This window comes from Dasypus novemcinctus, chromosome 28 (assembly GCF_030445035.2).
Source record: "Dasypus novemcinctus isolate mDasNov1 chromosome 28, mDasNov1.1.hap2, whole genome shotgun sequence".
NCBI classification, from domain to species: domain Eukaryota; kingdom Metazoa; phylum Chordata; class Mammalia; order Cingulata; family Dasypodidae; genus Dasypus; species Dasypus novemcinctus.
Genome location: NC_080700.1, coordinates 39,669,034 through 39,688,419, shown reverse-complemented (window position 1 = coordinate 39,688,419; position 19,386 = coordinate 39,669,034). Strand labels below are relative to the sequence as shown.

The following is a 19,386-nucleotide window of genomic DNA, read 5'->3' as shown; positions in this document are numbered from 1 at the left end:
CAGAAGCCAGACAGAAAGCAGAATCACCCTTCTTAAATTTCTATTACGTCTTCCAAGCCCTGAAATACACGGACGCGCCCTTCACACACCTATACATTTCATTTACGGAGGTAACCAGGTGGTTTGCTCATAATTGGTCTCTCCAGAAAACTGTTTCCAGTTTCTTTACATAGATCCTTCAAGGATACCTTGAGAAATCTGCTTAACTGTGTAGGTATGTTTATATACATGTTTACCTCTTTTTTAAATCAAAGATTAAACCAAATAGTTAACTACAACTTTGAGTCTAAGCCAGGAAAGCTGAACTCAACATACTGAATTCCCAGAGGAAAGAGGTATAGAAAGCCGCATGGAAAAGGTTATGCTGGGGGAAAAAACATCTTTATCGCATGCCTTGCCTTGGCTGCAAAGGGAGCGAAAGAATGCGGGCTTGATAACATAGACACTCACAAAGCCCCCTTGATCCATGGATCAGAGAGGGTTTCACAAGCAAGCGCCACGAGAGCAGAGGACGGGCAGGCTGCAGGTCTCGCTAATGGCCACAGGCCACCGAGGACCATCCCTGCCCCTGCCTTCAGCAGCCTCAAATTCCTGCCATACCTTCTAGGTAGACTATTAGAACCTGGAGATCAGTTCTCCCAAGCCAGAAGTGATAAGTGCTGAATCTCTCCCCGGAAACCTCTAGAAGGTGCCATCTGGCTCTGCACCAATGCCTTGGGTAGCAGGGAGAACACAGACAGCAGTCCCTGTCCACTTGCCAGTGGCTCCATTGTTGGCTCACTCTGTTTTTATAGTATATTAATTCAGAATCAGCTTGCCTTCCACTCAGAGCGCCTCTCTACCTCTGTAGAATGAGAACACCTTCAATGCCTCTTCTACGAGGCCATCCCTGACTCTTGGCCCTGTCCTTAAAATCTGCAGGCTGAATATTCCTCGCTCCTTCTGCCATCCCAGTCCCATTGATGGCCCTTCTGGCCCTAAAGGAAAAACTGTCCAATGGGGACAGAGTCGCACAAACCATCCGCCTCTGACACCGTGAGGTTGCACAGCAGGGGGTTTTCAAAGCCAGATGACAGGCTGGGTACAATTTCCCAAAGCATCGGTTTTAGCCAAAGATTATGATGTTTAAAAAATAAAATAGGGAAGTGGATTTGGCTCAATGGATAGAGTGTCCGTCTACCACATGGGAGGTCCAAGGTTCAAACCAAGGGCCTCCTGACCCATGTGGAGCTGGCCCATGCGCAGTGCTGATGTGTGCAAGGAGTGCCCTGCCATGCAGGGGTGTCCCTCACATAGGGGAGCCCCATGCACAAGGAGTGTACCCTGTAAGGAGAGCCACCCTGCATGAAAAAAATGCAGCCTGCCCAGGAGAGGCACCTCACACAGGGAGAGCTGACGCAGCAAGATGACACAACAAAAAGAGACACAGAGTCCCGGTGCCACTGACAAGAGTACAAGCAGACACAGAAGAACACACAGTGAATGGACACAGAGAACAGACAACTGGGGGGAGAAGGGGAGAGAAATAAATAAAAAATAAATAAATCTTAAAAAAAAAAAACAGATTCAATCCCCAGTACCTCCTTTAAAAGTACGTAAATATAGATAATGCAGGACCCCACAGGGTGGAGAGCCTCTACCCTAAATGTTGCATGAGCAAGACTTCAGACTGATTTCTGACAAACTCCAGGCTCCCTCTTGTGAGGGACACGCTCGCCCTCTTCTCCAGTTAGTGACACTTCAAGGAGAAGGGAGTTGAGAACCGCTTTCTTGTTGACTAAAGAGTCTCCCGCAGTGCACCCAGGAGGAGAGAAATGGCCAAGGCCGACAAGACTGGATGAAAGAAAGATCACCTTTGAGCAGACGCGACAGCCCGATGACCTTGGGGAGGAGCACAGCACTTACTTTTATTTTAGCCACATCCCACTGGAAGCCCTTTCTGCCTGGGCTGCAAATCAAACCTCCGAATTTCTTTTTAGCCATCGTACTTTGTGGCCACACCTCCCTAGTCGTCTTTGGGCAGTTAGTGAATGTTTAAACCTAAACGTTTAACTGGCTTATCCTGCAAACGTCTACCTTGCTAGAATCAACCCATTTTTGCGCTCACTGTCCATTCTTACATCTGTCACTCAGTATAAGAAACTACCTTTCTGGTATCAAAAATTGAGTAAGTTCTGGGAAGTGGACTTGGCCCAATGGATAGGGCATTGCCTACCACATGGGAGGTCCAGGGTTCAAACCCCGGGCCTCCTTGATGCGTGTGGAGCTGGCCCATCCACAGGGCTGATGCACGCAAGGAGTGCAGTGCCACGCAGGGGTATCCCCGCTTAGGGGAGCCCCACGCTCAAGGAGTGCTGCCCAGCGCGAAAGAAAGTGCAGCCTGCCCAGGAACGGTGCCGCACACACGGAGAGCTGATGCAGCAAGATGATGCAACAAAAAGAAACACAGATTCCCGGTGCCGCTGATAAGGATAGAAGCAGTCACAGAAGAACACACAGCGAATGGACACAGAGAGCAGACAACTGGGGGGGCAAGAAATAAATAAAAAATAAACCTTTAAAGAAAAAAATTGAGTAAGTTCTGTGCCTTCCTATGTCACGTGTATTGGGAGGCTCTGGACTCTGCCCTGGGAAAGGTGACACCATGTGTCAGGGGCTGGCTGAATGGACTTGACAGACTCTCACGTTTGCTAGAGAAAGGTGTAGCTTAAGGACAAAACGCCTTGGCAAATGTGCCTTTGCCAGAAGGGCTTTTGGGTATGAGGAATCGACGTCCAGGGAGTGGATGTAGCCAGTGGTTGAGCACCTGCTTCCCACGTACGAGGTCCCAGGTTCAATCCCGGGACCTCCTGAAAAATGCAATGATGCCCCGTCTCCGAGGCTGGGAAGGCCTCAGGAGTTATCTTTTGGGGGCGAGAGAGAGAAGGGGGCAATGCAGAAGGGCTCAGGGTCTCATACACATGACTGACACCCTGCTCTTCTCCAGTGATAAGGAAGGGTGTGGCTGATGAGGTCTGCTTTGGAGGACACCTTCAGTTCCTCACATGGGGTGCAGACAGAGAAGCCGAGGCCGCGAGGTTGGTCCCCCAGTTACCAGCTGGATGAATCCACACCGTGTGGACTCAGAACCTCTCTGGCCCCTCAGAGGACTCCGAGATTTCCTCACATCTACCCATGCACCATGAGGAAGGCAAGTAATACTTTTGAACAGCAATACTTAGAAGAAACTTTTGTCATCTTAACAGCACAAATTATTTTTTAAAGTAGTTGCTCTCTTTTCTAGTTCCTTTGCATATGAAAAGAAAAATCAACATCCCACCACATTTGTTAACAATTAGAACTTCTTGGCTCACACCAAATCATCTAGGCATTATTCTTGGTTCCATGAGCTATGAAGGATACTTCTTTGGAGTTCTCATACAAAATATGAAATTCGGGATCTACATCCCAATAACAAAACTTCACTTGGTTACTTATTGGTTTAGGGTTTTTTCCCAGATTACGGAAAAGTATTGAAGGATGCTATGGTGATACCTATAAAATATTAAGCATTAATGATTCAAATTACTCGTTGGATGGAATGGATTTTCTAATGAATATCAAGCAAACACTATTACAAACGTTTGAGGAGGTTCTGTAGGAAAATATACCCCTTCATGTGAATTCAAATCCACGCTGGACACAGCATTTTCTAGGGCTGAGCCAATCTTCAGGGGGTTGGGGACTGTGGTAGTTTGGCATTATTTTTGAATTCTAAAAACAGATATTGGATTGTGTGTAAACTGGTCTTTTCCTCTGGTGTATTAGAGTGTACTTGATTCAGAGGCTTGACTTTTACTTGATTAAATAATGATTAAGGCTTTGATTGGGCCACGTCCGCAGGGCATTGAGTCCCCTTGATGGGCGGGGACTCACAGAGAAAATGACAAGGCAGAGGAGTTAGTTGGAGTTTTTGGATCCCAGAGCCCCGGGAAGTAAACACACAGAGAAGCAGAAAAGTGAGGAAAGAGAGAAGGCTCAGGTAGACATGGCAGAGGCCCCGGGAAGAGAGACCAGCCATTCACCTGTTAGTCTACCACTGGCCTTGTGGGGCAAGCAGAACAGCTGAGCCCAGAGAGGAACGAGCCCCAGGAGAGAGATGAGCCTTATCCCAGCCTACCTGATCCTGTAAGAAGCCAGGACCATGGAGCCTTACGAGGAAGAGGAAGCCTGAACCCTTGTAGATGTCGGCCGCCATCTTGCCCCAACACATGGCAACAGAGGGAAGTAACTTACGCCTTATGGCCCAGTGACTGTAAGCTCCTCCCCCAGCTAAATACCTTTACCAATCCCAACAGATTCCTGGTGTTTTGCACCAGCACCCCTGTGACTGGCTGACCAGGGACGCATCCCCTACCTTTGAGCGTTACCCAGTACTGTTTCCACTTCTTCCGGGCCATCAGCTCCAGCTTCCTCTCCTTCTGCAAAGTGACAAGGGGCTTGTAGAAGAGCCACCCAGCCTTGCGGACCACTCCCTGCTCCTTCTCGAAGAGCAGATCCAGCTGCTCCCAGGAGCCGAGGGTCTCGTCGCTGGAGCCGGGGCTTTCCGTGGACGTCTCTACGTTCTCGTGGTTGGTCCTGCTCATTTCCAGCTCGCGCATGAAGTTCTCGTAGATGTTCTGTCGGAGGGGATCGCCGCCGACGGCGTGGGTGGATTCGCTCCTCTGGGGCAGGAGCTGAGCCGAGCCCGCTGACCACAGGAGCGCAGACCCCTGGCCGGGCGCCGGCCCCTCTGTGTTCAGCCCATCCGAGCAGCTGTCGAAGTAGTCGCTGCCCTCCTTGGACCTGGGTTCCTGGGAGGAAGGCAAATGGGCACCATCAGAGCTCATGGTGCATCCAAAGCCTGTACCCCCGCTCTGTGTTCCGTGCAACCCCCTTTGCTGATGATGGTGCTGCCGAGCATGAGTCTTTTGAACCAAAATACACCTCGAATCGTCAAGTCTCCAACCAGAAAGAACTCTAGAAATAGTTTGCCCCCACCCAACTTATCCAGTGGAGTCAACACGGCTGAATATCCAAAATCTAACCTGCACCAAGCATCAAGAAGTTAACTAGTATAGCTAAGGCAAGCGAGTGAGGGTTTTTCCAATTACATTTCTTTGCTAACTGTGAATCAGTGTCTTCCAGGAGAGACCAGGTTCTTATGGTCTGTTTTCCACCTGGATCATTTCAAAGCTAAGTTAGAATGACACAGTGCCAAAGGAATGAGGGAAAACAGGGACACGGCTTTCTCACGCGAAACCCCACAAACTGCTCTTCCTCTCCCCCTGGTAAACGTGGTCGGCTGCTTCTCGCCAACTGCCCAGATTGTGATTTGGAGATCTCTAAATATCTTAATTTCCCTCTTCAGATGGTAAAAACCACACACCTTGGAGTCCTTATTCACAAAGGGAACAGCAGTTTGGGTTTTTTTCCCTAACTAATATTCTTCACTTAACATGGGAATTCCTTTCATGAACAGAATAAACTTAATTTATTTGTTTACATCTTTTTATCTGGATACCTGTTTTATTCCAGGCACCAGGTAGACCAAAGACGTGATTCTTTATATGTGTTTTCCAACACAAAGTCGGACACAGGCAGTGTGAAATAAAATCGTTTTATACTAACTGCTCTCAGGACTAGAGGGCACTGGACATGCACAGAGCTGGAAACAAAGACTTCCTCTAATGTCTAGATTCCAAGTCCAGTCATTCAAGAAAAATAACTTCCAAATGGGCCGCTTGTTGATAAATAGCAGAAACTAAATTTTTTTTTGGCAGAAAGTGATCTTAACTTAGGGCTCAAAAGACACTGGGCATTCCAAACATAGAATCAGATTACGATAACTCTGCCAAGAGATGCTGAGCACGCCACCGAGTTTTACAGTGTTCCAGGCTGCTCAGAGGCTAGTGGGCTTTCAATTCCATTTCCCTCTCCAGTACAATAAAAATGAAGGGAAAACTGGGCCAAGGACCTCTGAGCAAGGGTCTTGTTCTAAATATTCCACTGGGCAGAGGGGTTGTCTTTTTCAGAAATTCCATCCAGAAAAAGATGCAGGAAAGCCATCCTGCAACTGAAGATCGCTTCCAAATACCCAGCCCCAAAGGTACCTATTAGTAATGAAAATGTTTCCCATTTGTGTTTACGCTATGCCCCCATAGCGATATTTATTTATACGCTGATGCTTGTACAAGAAGAGAATAAACCAGGGGCTGTGAGTCACTGAGATGGAAAACATTCAAAATAGTCTGTGGCTTTTCAGAAAGTCCTAAGAGGTGACAGAATACTTTGCACTTAGCTAGTATTTTACATTATTCGGGCTAGTACTAGGATCCTCTGACTTAGAGCCCAAAAGTACTGCAATCACCTTTGATACCCAGCAAGAGCTATAGAGCGGGGTGTTTTAAACGAGCAAAACCATGCCAGAGATTCAAGGAGACCTCATCCACCCTGTATCTCCTGGGTCAGAGATCTCAAGATGTGGTATCACCTTGGAAACGTTCGACTTCAGCAAAGTTAGAAGAGCGTCCTCCTTGGGAAATGACAGAAGGTTGGATATTAGCATCTATCACTGGTTCTCATGCCAAGACAGGAACTTCCCCAGTCTCTGATAAATTTCTCAAGTTTTCTTTCTAAAATGCTTGAGAGCCAGTTGACTAATTTTTAGGGCAATTAGGAAAAGGCCTTCTTTTAAAATAAAATTTTAGTGACCGCTTCTAAAGTTAGTTCTAAACAGCCTCAACTGCAATTCCTAATCCTTGTCTTCTGGGCCTGAAACTAAGGTGGTGTGTTCCAGACTGTTGTACATATCCAGTTCTACTCTGTAGAAATGGCCCTCAAAGTGCACCAAGGGCTTACACTCAAGTGGGCCAGAAATTCAGGGTTGCTGGGCCCCAAATCCCTGCAATAAACTCTGGGGTCACTCTCCGTGCTGCCCACCAAATATTTCTGGCTCCCTGCAGGACAAAAGGTAGGTTCAAGTTCCCATGTGATGTTGACTTGCTTTGTACAATCACTACGCATTCTGAATGGAAGCTTTAAAAGCCAGGGCACGATTTTCTCTCTCCCCTTGCCACAGAGGTTCGAACGATCTAGATGATAACCCCTCCATCAGCCTGGGGTCTCAGACGGAGGACAGTATCAACCAGACCCCCAGCTGACCAGCGATGGACTTGTAGCACAAGTGAAAAAGAAACTTTTGTTGCACTAAGCCTCCGAGAGTGAAGGGTTTTTTGTTACTGTAACATCGCCTCACCTAACCTGACTGAACATTTAGCCAGGTCATGACTCATTCCAGCTAAGTTTCTCTACATCAAACACATACTCTTCTGCAGCGTATGTTCTATTTATTTTTTAAATTGGTGAGGTTCTTTTTCAGTTGTGTAGGTTTTTTTTTCACTAATCTGCCTTCAGGCTACAGGTTTAAAACTCTATAAAGAAAAAACAAAAACCCATAAAGAAAAGGCATTTCCTTTTTTTTCAATTGTAATAAAATACGCAAAACATAAAAATCATTTTAAGCATTTTTTAAGTTACAAGTCTGTGACATTAAGTATATTGGCAATGCTGTGTAACCTTTACCACTATTTCCAGAACGTCATCGTCCCAAACAAAAACTAGTACCCACTGAGCAACAACTCCCTGTAGGGCTCTCTTTACACACTTAAAAAAAAGAAAAAGTGCAAACAAAAATTTCTACCCAATTTCCCAGGTTGGGACTCTGACCCTTACCCTGCGGGCATATGGAGTGGTGCGTGTGAGTCGGTTATTTGTTGGGTGCCTATGTAGCATCATAGGCTTTGATTCCATGCCTCGATCACATGTCCTAAGGATCCAACCCTGATCTTCACCTTCTTGTGAAAGGAAAGCAAAGGCACGGCGAGAGGAAGTGGTCAACTTGCCCAAAAAAGTTCATCTTGTTCACACTTCCACATCGTCAGAGGCAGGGACACAGGTGAAACTAAAAAGGCGCATTCTCAGGCCACTTTTTAAAAAATCCAAACTCGGTTATAACCTTAATATGCAATAAACTTGGGGTGATTCACAGTGGTTGTTGGGACCACGCTGGCCACCCAGCTTGGAGGAGAACGCATGTGGTGGAGGTTTAGCGGAAACAGCCTTGGTTCTGCTTCTCCTCTCGGCAGCTGTGTGGCTGCAGGAAGCCCCCTCCAAGTCCCTGGCCCCAAGTTTCCTCCTTTTGAACAAGACGGGCATCCTTCTTAGCATGACAATTCTCGTTCTTTGGTTCTAATCAGTCTGCTCTTAACCCTACTGACGTATGAATAATTCAAAGTTACGCTTTTGGACCATAAAGAGGTGAAGGAGATTATTTATCTCCACAAGGTCCAGCACATGGCAGAAGAGGGGTCAGTACACAGGGGCATCAGTTCTATGTTTGAAATGAGTTGAGCCTGAATGAGATCCACTAGCACTGGGTCTTACTCGGCCATAAACTTAGAGGGAAACGTGCCCTACGCAAAGAAGAGACTTGGAGTCGCTCAATGCCAATGTCAAGGAAGGGAGATGGCAGCTGATGGTGCCTCAGCACTCTACACCTGAATCAAAACGACATGAGAGTCACCTGAGGGCGAACACAGCCTGGGAGATGAGGTTATTTCTCTAGTTATGCTCACTATTGTCAGTCCTTTGGGAAGGAGGAGCTGGGAGAAAAAGATGAAAGAAATCAAATCTCAACACTTGAGGGCAGAGGTTCTTAATCTTTTTTGTTTAGGTGAAAACCACGGACCCCTTACTAAGTCCACACTATACTGTGCTTTATTTAATAAATATTATCACACCTGCACCAACACGTGCCCACAAGAAGAATGTTTTTTTGGATTTCAAGTCAAGCTCATGGAGCCCCAGTAAAGAACCCCTGCTTTAGGGGTTTAGCTTGGAGAAGTGACAACTGAGGAGTTAGAAATCACTGTGCTCAGGGATATGACATCTTCCTGTACCCAAGGCCATGATCACCTATTCTCCACGTCTGTGGAAAGAGGGAAAAAAGCACAGTCTGGGAGGGACAGCGGTGGTGGTGCAGTGCACAGTATACATAAGAAGCAAATACCTAATGGTAAATTTTATAAATTTGAAACAGTCTACTCAGGGAAGTGTTATTGTTTTCCACCCCTAAAGTTCTATAAAATTGTATAATTATGTCTATTTAGGATGATTAAAATCTAATTTTGCTAGGGACTAACTGCCTCTCAAATTCCCTTCAACTCTATGACTGATACTAATGGATTTAAAAATCAAAAAAACAAAGAACACAGCTCTCTCCCTTCTATAAATCATGAAAAATAAAAAATAAAATGAGGGGAAGCAGGTATAGCTCAGCGGTTGAGTGCCTACTTCTCATGGAGAAGGTCCTGGGTTCAATCCATGGAACTTCCTAAAAAAAAATTAAAGTAAAATGGAAACCTAGCCATGACCACAAGTAACCTAAGATGGCAAACGATTACCTTCCTTCCTGGTAGCTCAGTCACTTTGTTGTTAAACCTTTATACACCACGGAAAGCCCTGTGATGACCATCGTCGTGCCTCTTGCTTGACCTCTTGCTTAACTACCCTATTGTTACTATTACGTGTACTTGGGACAACGTGTTTTTGAAGCATCCACCAGCCGGTCCCATGAGGACACGGTGAGGCTGCACGTACAGACACTCATCATCTTTTTTTTTGATGAACGAACTCAAGCATAGAAATGTTACCATCACCAACAGAATAATGAGGTAAGGAAGCCGACTCCTCCCAAAACAGTCATATCTACCCTTCGTCCTTTATGCTCAGGCTTCAAGAATGAGGTCTCAGAAAATTCTCAGAGAACCCACTCGTTCAGGAGTTCTCTCCACCTGGGACCTTCTAAGGACCTTCCAAGATGGCGCCCGTGGAGCATGGAGCTTCCAACCAGGGAGACGAAAGTCGGGGCCCAGCATGACAATGCTCCTCCGAAGGAGCTGGGCCAGGTCTCAGGCTATCCCCTCCCGTGGACACCCCGTGAGCCTCAGGCATGGGGAGCTTCTGTCATCATTCCCATGGACAGGCAGCTCCTCCCCTACTGTCTACCCACCTGCAGTTTCCTCTTCTTTCTCGAGAGGCTCCCCGTCCAGTCGCTAATTCGCCGCATCCTGGACTTCAGGGTGTCCTTTCTGGGGGCGTCCTCTGCTAAGGCTTTGGACTTCCGGCAGGGGAGGGTGAAGGAACTGTAAGGGGCGGGGTCCCTGCATTCCACCCGGGAGGGCACGTCCATGTCGGAGGCGAAGGAGACGCGGGGGCTGAGGCTGGCGGGGGCGATGATGTCCTCGTCAGACAGCCGGACGCCCAGCGGGGGTCGGCACCCCAGGCTGGCATCCGCATACAGGTCCCGCAGGGAGGAGAGCGAAGAGCTCTGGTTGAGAGGTTTCGGGGTGTCGCCGGGCGGGAAGCTGGCGCAGCGGCCGGGCTCCACGGGGCTGGACGCCAGGCCCAGGGCGTCCACCTCGCCGCCGGCCTCTCCGGCCTGGCCCCATGGGGAATCGTACCAGGACGACTCGGAGCTCAGGGAGCTGCCTTTGCTGGAGCGTGGGCGAGAGTCTGTGGGGGAGGCGCAAGGGCTGGGTGGGGAGTCGGCACCGGACGTCCTCCTGGCTCCCCCTCGGGCCACATGGGCATCCTCAAAGCCCGGGGTGGGCGAGTAGCGCAGCAGCTGGACGGGCCCGGGGGAGGCCTCTGGGGGTGTCTTCTTGGGGGGGCCGCCGTTGTGGAACTCGACCCTCAGGCAGCCATCCAGTTTCCCCAGAGTCTTGATGAGCACCCGGGGACTCCGGCGCGTTTCCCCCGGAGGGGCGGACGCCACGCTCTCGTGCCTCCCGTAGCAGTCGAGGAGGCGCCCGTTGCAGTCTCGGGAGGGGACGTGGCCATCGGCCGATCTGTCCCCGGCGCAGTGGAGGCCGTTCTCAGGGGCGACAGACACACCGCTGCCCAGGGTCTCGGTGCCCAGGGCGACCGCCCTGTGCTTGGAGTGGCCAGCGCCCTTGGAGGATTTGCACGCGGACCCGCCGGGTCTCGGCGTGTACGGCTGGTTGCTCTTGAAGTGGGAGAGGCAGCTCCGAGCCAGGGACCTGGACTTGTAGCCGGCGCCCCCACTCCCGGCGCCCCACGCCCGCGGGGACCGCTCCTCTTTGGCGTGGATGCTGCGGATTTTCAGGGAGCAAGGCTTCTGCTTGGCGCCGGGCGTGGAACCGCCGTGATGCCTGGATCCCGGGAGCGTGTACTGGCTCTCGGAGTTCCCCATCTCGACCTAGAAGAAGAGCAGGTGCATCAGAGCGCGCCACGGCCCGACTCACGCTCCGTTAGGACGGAATGTTCTAGAAAGCAACGTGACACCGGACAAGCAAGTGCCTTCTGAGCCTCACGCCACGCAAAAAAAGCTGGCACAAAAGTGACTTACCGCACAGTTTCTCCTCATTTTGCAACGCCGGTCACTAGCCAGATAGACGCTAACATGCGCTCACACACCAGTTATTTGTGAAAGGACGTTAATTTAGAAATGGAACAGGCCAAAAGCTCAGCTTAAGGCACAGACCATAGGGAAGGGAGGCTATGAGAAAATGATTCTTAGAGAGAAAAAAATGAGGGGAAAGAATCTATTACGGCAGCCCAAATACACTGATTTTTCTACTGATCAGAGAGATGCATTCTCATTATACATAAAAGATGGGTACAGCTAATACCCCACTCGATATAAGTGATCATTGCTCAAAATGGACCACATTTGACTAATATCTGGCTCCAGCTGCCAGGGTCTGTGGGTTTTCACATATCCCATGGAGAAGAAATACCACAAAAGAGAAGAACCAGAATTCTATCCTCAAAAACCAGACTGGGGGAAGAAAACATTCCAATAACACCAATCTCTGAAGACTTAAGGGATCCACACTTTAGAATACGGTAAGAGGAAAAAGTTTCAAGCTGACTTCTTAGAAGGTGGGTGTCAGAAGACTGGAAGAGGGAAGCGGACTTGGCTCAACGGATAGAGCGTCCGCCTACCACATGGGAGGTCTGCAGTTCAAACCCCGGGCCTCCTGACCCGTGTGGAGCTGGTCCGTGCACAGTGCTGATGCGCACAAGGAGTGCCCTGCCACGCAGGGGTGTCCCCCGCATAGGGTAGCCCCACGCACAAGGAGTGCGCCCCGTAAGGAGAGCCGCCCAGAGCGAAAGAAAGTGCAGCCTGCCCAGGAATGGCGCCGCACACACGGAGAGCTGACACAGCAAGATGACGCAACAAAAAGAGAGACAGATTCCCAGTGCACTGACAAGAATGCAAGTGGACAATGAAGAACACACAGCGAATGGGCACAGAGAGCAGACAACGGGAGGCAGGGAGAAAGGGGAGAGAAATAAATAAAAAATAAATAAATCTTAAAAAAAAAAAAAGATTATTAGATTCTTTTCATTCCTTTTAAAAACACCATGTACTCAAGGAATCTAAAAAAGGAATTAAGCTGACCTCAGAAGTAAAATGTGACCCCAACACTCCCCCTTGTTTTTCTGACATGACCCAGTATAGCACGGCCGGATTCAAGTTAGAGGCGATGCTCTTGGTTCCATAGAGATGTAGCAGGTTTTTCATTTTAATTCTCTTATACCTCAGAATGTACAGCGACACAGAAAAATGAGGTCGACTTGAGTTTTCTCTGGCAGAAGTTATCCACCACAATTTAAAGCCAACATCACTGGAAAAATCATTAAACTCGACTCATTCCCTTCACCCCAGGCATAAGCCCTGGCATGACCTACAGCCCTCGCCCCCCTCCACCTTACCCGCCCTCCAAGGGCTGGTTTACCTGCAGTTAGTTTTTGTTCGGAGGGCAACTAACCATCAGCGGGCATTACATGGTCTCAAGGGCAACGCCGCACAACCCACGCCTTTAAGAAGCGAGTCCATCAGACGAGCCTGCAAAACAGAAATAGGAGAAAACCTGGTCAAGCATTTTCTCCCGAGCTCCCCGCAACGGGAAAGCACAAACTTTGACTCAAAGTTCCCTCTGCAGGGACAGCTGTGGTCCAGAATGGCTGTCACGACGGGGGATGAAATGTGTGCCACCTGCACGACTCCTCGGGGCTGGGAAGAGGACGTCGAGGCAGCCGGGATCTGGGCTGCAAAAGGTCATTGTCTCCAAACCTGGCCCCCCGGCCCCAGTGCCCTTCGCAGTCAAACACTCCTTTGTTGCAGGGGAGAGCAGGTGAAAGGGCTCGAGTGAGTCACCGCAGATCTGTCACCACAGCTTGGAAAACACCCCGAGACCCGCCTCCCGCACGGAGGTGGGGACACCGCGGTCCTGGCCTGAGCAGGACACCCACGGCCAGAAGTTAGAACCACGGTGGGACAGTCCTTGCAACTGAGCCTGCGAGGCCGACCCCACAGATGAGACGAAAGCTTCGCTCAAGCACGGGCCGGGGGCAGGAGCCCCCTCGGAGGGGACAGGCAGGCTTGGGCGGGAGGAGGAGAGCAGGGGGCCAGCGGAGCTGCCATCTGGCACCGGTCGCTGCCAGACACAAAGGCTCTATTTTCCCCGCAGACCCCAGAGAGCGGCCAGGGCTCTGGAGTGACTTTGAAAGTCCAGGACCGGGGCACAATGCCAGCGGGCTCAAGTCCCTCCGGCGAGGCACGCGATGACCCACGCGCGTGTGTTTTTTAATTTGCAATATAAATAAGTGTTAGGAGATGTCAAATAGACCGTGCACGCAGGAAGCAGCAGGCGCACGCGGGTCTGGACACGGGGCCTCGGAAGCGGTGCCTGCCTCGGCCCTGGCCCCTCCTGACCCCTCGTGGTGGGCGGCTCACGGGGACATTTAGGAGAGCGGTAGCCGCAGGTCCACTCGCCACTGAAACGGGCCCCCGGGACACCTCCGACACCTGAGCCAGACCTCAGGAACCCCAACTTAAGAAAAAAAATTGTACTGTGATGTTTTATATGCGACACAAATACTTCCATGATAACCGGTTTATTTTTGATTTCCACTTTAACCCTTAAGTGCACAATGTAGTGGCGTCAATCATATTCACAACACTGTGCCACCGTGGCCACCAGCCCTTAGCAAAAACTAAAACTCCGCACCCATTAAGCTGTCACTCCCCATCGCCCACCCCCTGGAACCTGCATTCTAATTTCTCATGCTTTGAATGTGCCTGTTCTAGTTATTTCATTAAGTAGAAGCACATGCTCTTTGTCCTTTTGTGTCTGGCATATTTCACTCCACTTGATGTCTTCGAGATTCATCCACATTAAGAGCATCGTTCCTCTTTGCAGCCGAATAGCATTCCGGTGTACGGAGACACTAAACTCTGTTTATCCATTCATCTAAGGGTGGACACCTGGAGACTTCTGTCCTTTGTCTGTTGTGAATAATGCCGCCATTGAGCGTAGTTACGTAAATATCTGAAAGACCCAACGTTTTAAAACATTGCCTTGTGTTACAATCAAATTACTGGGAAGCAGATGTGGCTCAAGCAGTTGGGTGCCTGCCGACCACATGGGAGGTCCTGGGTTCGGTTCCTGGTGCCTCCTAAAAGAAGACGAGTGAGACAGCGAGCTGGTGCAAAAGGCTGATGCAACGAGATGATGCAACAAAGAAACACAATGAGAGACCCAAAAAGCGGGAGTGGAGGTGGTTCAAGCCACTGGGCACCTCCCTCCCACATGAGAAGTCCCAGGTTCAGTTCCCAGTCCCTCCTAAAAAGACGACGAGCACGCAACGAACAGACACAGAGAGCAGACAGCGAGCATAAACAATGGGTGGTGGGGGGAAATAAAGTAGATCTTCTTAGAAAAACCAAATTACTTAAATGCGGGTCTTCAAGTCCAAAGCCTGAGCTGTCCGTCTCTTCTCAGCCACGTTTTTTTTTCTTAAAAACACAGTCAACTAAAACCGGCCAGAGAAGCTCCTGGCTCTTGCCACTTCGGCGTCTCACGATGAGCTGAAGGGACTGAGCTTTGTGTTCAGTGACCCTTGTCAAGCCCGGGTGACCCCAGAGGTGAAAGCCTCCTGGGCCCCTGGCTCGGCAGGCAGTCACCTCCCTTTGTCGGGTCCCTCTGACCCAAGGCTCACGTGCCAGGGGACAGGCCCACGGCACTGGGCGTCCGGCTCAAAGTGCCACTGAAAGGCCGGCCCAGCTGCTCGCAGGACAAAGCTGGGATTCCAACCCCAGACGGGATGCCCTGCCTGGCAACAGGTTACAACCTTTGCTGATCTCACCGCTTTGGAAAACGGCATAGCCTGGTTGCTCGTCCCATGTTACATTTTTAAAAACATTGCACTAGACCCTGGCCTTTCCTAGCCTCTCTTCAACCAAGGTCTGGAACTTTGGGGCTCGAAAACCTGTCAACTTGTATGTTCTTTTGACCTTGATGGTGGTGGTATATGTTTGTTAAAATTCACAGGTGAGTGCAGCGGAAAGGATGAATTGTACTATATGAAAATAATAACTCGATACATTTGGCTTTAATAAAAAATTTGAAAAACACCTGTTGACTTGGATGAGCCTTGAAAATATCATGCTGTGTCACATACGCCAGCCCCAGAAGGGCAAGTATGGAATGACTTCACTTACAGGAAATATCTAGAACAGGCATATCCAGAGAGATAAGAAGTAGATGGCGGAAGTGGACTTGGCCCAGTGGTTAGGGCATCCATCTACCACATAGGAGGTCCGCGGTTCAAACCCTGGGCCTCCTTGACCTGTGTGGAGCTGGCCCATATGCAGTGCTGATGTGTGCAAGGAGTGCCCTGCCACAAAGGGGTGTCCCCCGCGTAGGGGAGCCCCACATGCAAGGAGTGCACCCATAAGGAGAGCCGCCCAGCGCAAAAGAAAGTGCAGCCTGCCCAGGAATGGTGCCGCACACACGGAGAACTGATACAACAAGATGACACAACAAAAAGAAACACAGATTGCCGTGCCGCTGACAACAACAGAAGCGGACAAAGAAGACGCAGCAAATAGACACAGAGAACAGACAACCGGGTTGAGGGGGAAGCGGAGAGAAATAAATAAAAATAAATCTTTAAAAAGAAAGAAGTAGATGAGTGCTGACCATGGGCTGGGGGAGAGGAGAGTGGGGAGTTACTGCTGAATGGGGGGGTACAGGGTTTACTAGCTGGGGTGATGAAGAAGTTTTGGTAAAGGATGGTAGTGCTGGGAGCACCACATTGTAGAAGTAACTAATGCCACTGAACCGTCCATGTAAAAGTGGTGAAAATGGCAAACTTTATGTTGTCTAGCTAGAAGCACAATTTTACAAACAAACAAACAAGCGAACCGCCTATCGGACTGCATGCAAGCCGCTGCACCTGCGAACGGGGGACCCAGGCTCAGGCTCAGGGCGGGAATCATCTCCACCGGCTTTGGCAGAAAGACTGACGTGAACACCCACGAGGAGATAATTCTTAAGGTTAAGGTAGCGGAGGCTGGAGAGGAGCAGAGGGGATGCACGCCCACCAGCTCCTCAACGCCTCTCTCCATTCTGGCAGAAGATGGACAGACGTTCACCGTAGCAGGAAAAACGGACCCAGGGTTGCTGGGGGACCTCCAGAGAGGAAGGGCAGCCCCCACGGGAAGCAGTGGGGCTCTTGTCCCTGGGATTCTCAAGTGGATATTTCTTTGTCAGGCTTCAGCTGTGATTTCTGCCTGAAGAATAAATAGATCCAATTTTCAGCACGACCCCTTTTAAGGGGCTTATGTCAAGAACTTTTTTTTGTGATAGAAAGGGGACTGAAAATATATCAACAAGAGACGTCCTCTGAACTCTTTAAAAAAAAAAGGAGAACAATAGCTAGAAAGTCCCCAGTGTCTTGGAATAGCAAAAATACACATTAGGGAGGGAAAGAAAACTGCAGGGAGTCACACAGCTGGCTGACGGGTAATTACGTGAAGTCACCCTGGCATAACAGCTGGACACCAAAAGGGGGTGGGCTTAGCAAATACTGCACGCTGTGGAGATGCTCTTTAAAAATTAGTTGTATTTACTGCATCATTATCATCAAATGTAATTTTTAAAACTCGATCGCAGTCCCATGAAACTTAAATAAATGAAAGACACCCCTAGCTCTCCTTGTGTGCAAACCCTTCCAACCCCATCGCTCCGACTCTCTTGGGGGGCTTTTCCAGCTAACCCACAGGCAAGAAGGGAAGCCCTTTTTCTTTTTCTTTTTTTTTTTTGACTGTAAGCGATTACCACACCAGAAACATCTGGCTAGGTGGAGGAATTTCGCCCCCATGTCATCACAATCCCAACAGCCACCGTGACCCGGGGAATGCCCAAGAAAAACCTCGTTGAGGAGGCAACACCCACTTTACCTCTGCTTCATTCGCCTTGAGCCTGGGCTCACACGGAGGCGTCCGAACCCCCAAAGTTTCTGCTTCCGGGGTGGGGGGGGGGGGAGAAGAGCCAACGCTGTCCACCCTGCAGCTGCTTTGTCTCCGGGCCCTGCGCCAGCTGTCCAGACCAGCAGGGACAGGAGGACAGGAGGACAGGAGGCGACTCTGGGCTGTGGCACAGAACAGACTGACGGGGGGACAGGGTAGTGAAGGGGAACCCCTGTCCTGCCACTGTGCAGACCACGAGGCTGCTCCCCAAACTCCAGGGGGATTCCTATACCAAAAGAGCAGCCCCATCGCTGTCCAAGGCAAACACACCAGGGAGATAAGCAGCGGCAGATACGGAGAGCACGCCCCATCGGCAACCACAGCGGCATCCACTTGGCTCTCTCGTGGGGGCAGCAGGGAGCTACCCTCCTTTAGGAGTCTGCGGCTCCGAACTCTGCTGTGGCTTCTGTCGGAGACCTTGGGTGTAAGATCTGCTTCTTTCCCTAAAACAGCAGGTGGGGCTTTGGGCGAGTCACACTGGTGAATTTTGTCTTCCTCATTGACAGCTTGAGGATGAAAAATACCTGCCCTACCTACCTCGCCCAATGAGACTCGAGTGTGGAAAGAGATGCAAAACCGCCTAAAAAACTGTGAAATGCTGCACAGATACACATGCCGCGCTGTGATGAATTTCTAATTATAAATCCAAGTTTGTACACTGTGGTATCAGATCGTATCATGTTATTTCAGACTTTTCCCAAGAGGCAGAAAAAGTCTATCAGTATATAGAGGAGCTTGTCCGTAAAAGTTGGGGTGGGGGCGTGTATTTGTGTAAACTTGTAATCTTCTAGGTTCTACCGTTAACACTTGTCTCATTTTCATCAATTCCCCCAATAACGCCAGCATATAAAACGACCTAATCTGGAAGAGGTCTGTCCAATGAAACGAAGAGAAAGATGCAAGCCACGCAATTGCGCTGTTAGATTCTCAGGTTAGAACATGTAAGAAAATCACCCTCGAGGCTCACTAATTTACTGACATTACCTTAAAGCAATGGTTCTCAACCAATTTTGATCCCCCCCCCGCCCGACTTTGGGCATGCCTGGAGATACTTTTGGTAGTCACACCTGTGGGGTGGGGAGGACGGCTACTGGCTTCTAATGGGCAGAGGCAAGGGGTGGCACTAAGCACCCTACACTGCAGAGCGCAGCCCCCAAAATAACCCAAAATGTCAACTGTGTGGAGGCAAGGATATCCCGTCTTAAAATTGTATTGCCTGTCTAGCTAAAAAAGCCAAATACAATAGCAGGTGTGCCTAGAAAAGGCAAACGAAAGCATTCAGCTCTGTCAAGCACCCAAACTTACTCATAAAACTCTATAAATATTCCCCAAACCTGCTTCTCTCTCCCGAGTCAATGAGCGTCACTCAGAACACATGAATTGCACCCCACGATCCGAAGGAGCTCATTTCCATTCATAAGACGACATGAGCCCAATGTGTATAAAGGGGCAGGCGAAAGGGATGTCTGGTCTCCATAGCAATGGGGCTTAGGAAGAGTAATCCTTGCAGAAAGCGAGCTGCCATGAGGGGCCTCCAGGGCTAAGCCCCCATTGTCCCAGCCCCCCTGGTTCCATTCCATGCCAGCAGGACCCCTTCCAAACGAACGCATAAGCCAATCTGCAGCCCAGAAGGCCACGGGGTTGCTGGGGACAGGCACGGCTGGTAGTGAACAGGGGAAAAGTCATAAATTCCACAGAGACAATAGCCCAGTTCCTTGCCCAGTTCTTCACCTTAGTAAGCCACTTTATCGCTAAGATGCTCTTAGCACTCAAGCCTGTTTTTTAAAAATTCCCGACATCTGCAGCATCGCTTACAGAAGTGTCTGTCCAACGGTGGGTCACGACCCAGAGCTGGGCCCTGAAATTCATTTCATGAATGGAGAGCAGCATTTTCAAATAGAGCACAGCAGAAGAGAATAAAAGAGCTTACGGTGGAATAGAATAAAATAGATCAGAGGCCG

At 49.7% G+C, this 19,386-nt stretch overlaps 1 protein-coding gene across 2 annotated transcripts in view; it reads right to left on the bottom strand.

The window, feature by feature from the left end:
• The window catches only part of TIAM2 (TIAM Rac1 associated GEF 2), a 165,111-nt gene that overhangs the window by 103,637 nt on the left and 42,088 nt on the right, over positions 1 to 19,386 (bottom strand). For both annotated transcript variants that reach the window (XM_058289731.2, XM_058289730.1), the window contains exons 2-4: positions 12,846 to 12,955; positions 10,091 to 11,299; positions 4,397 to 4,832 (exon numbers count right to left, since the gene is read on the bottom strand). In XM_058289731.2, coding sequence (XP_058145714.1) covers positions 4,397 to 4,832; positions 10,091 to 11,293 — 1,639 coding nt within the window. In that variant the 5' untranslated portion in view covers positions 11,294 to 11,299; positions 12,846 to 12,955. The remainder of the gene's footprint in view (positions 1 to 4,396; positions 4,833 to 10,090; positions 11,300 to 12,845; positions 12,956 to 19,386) is intronic.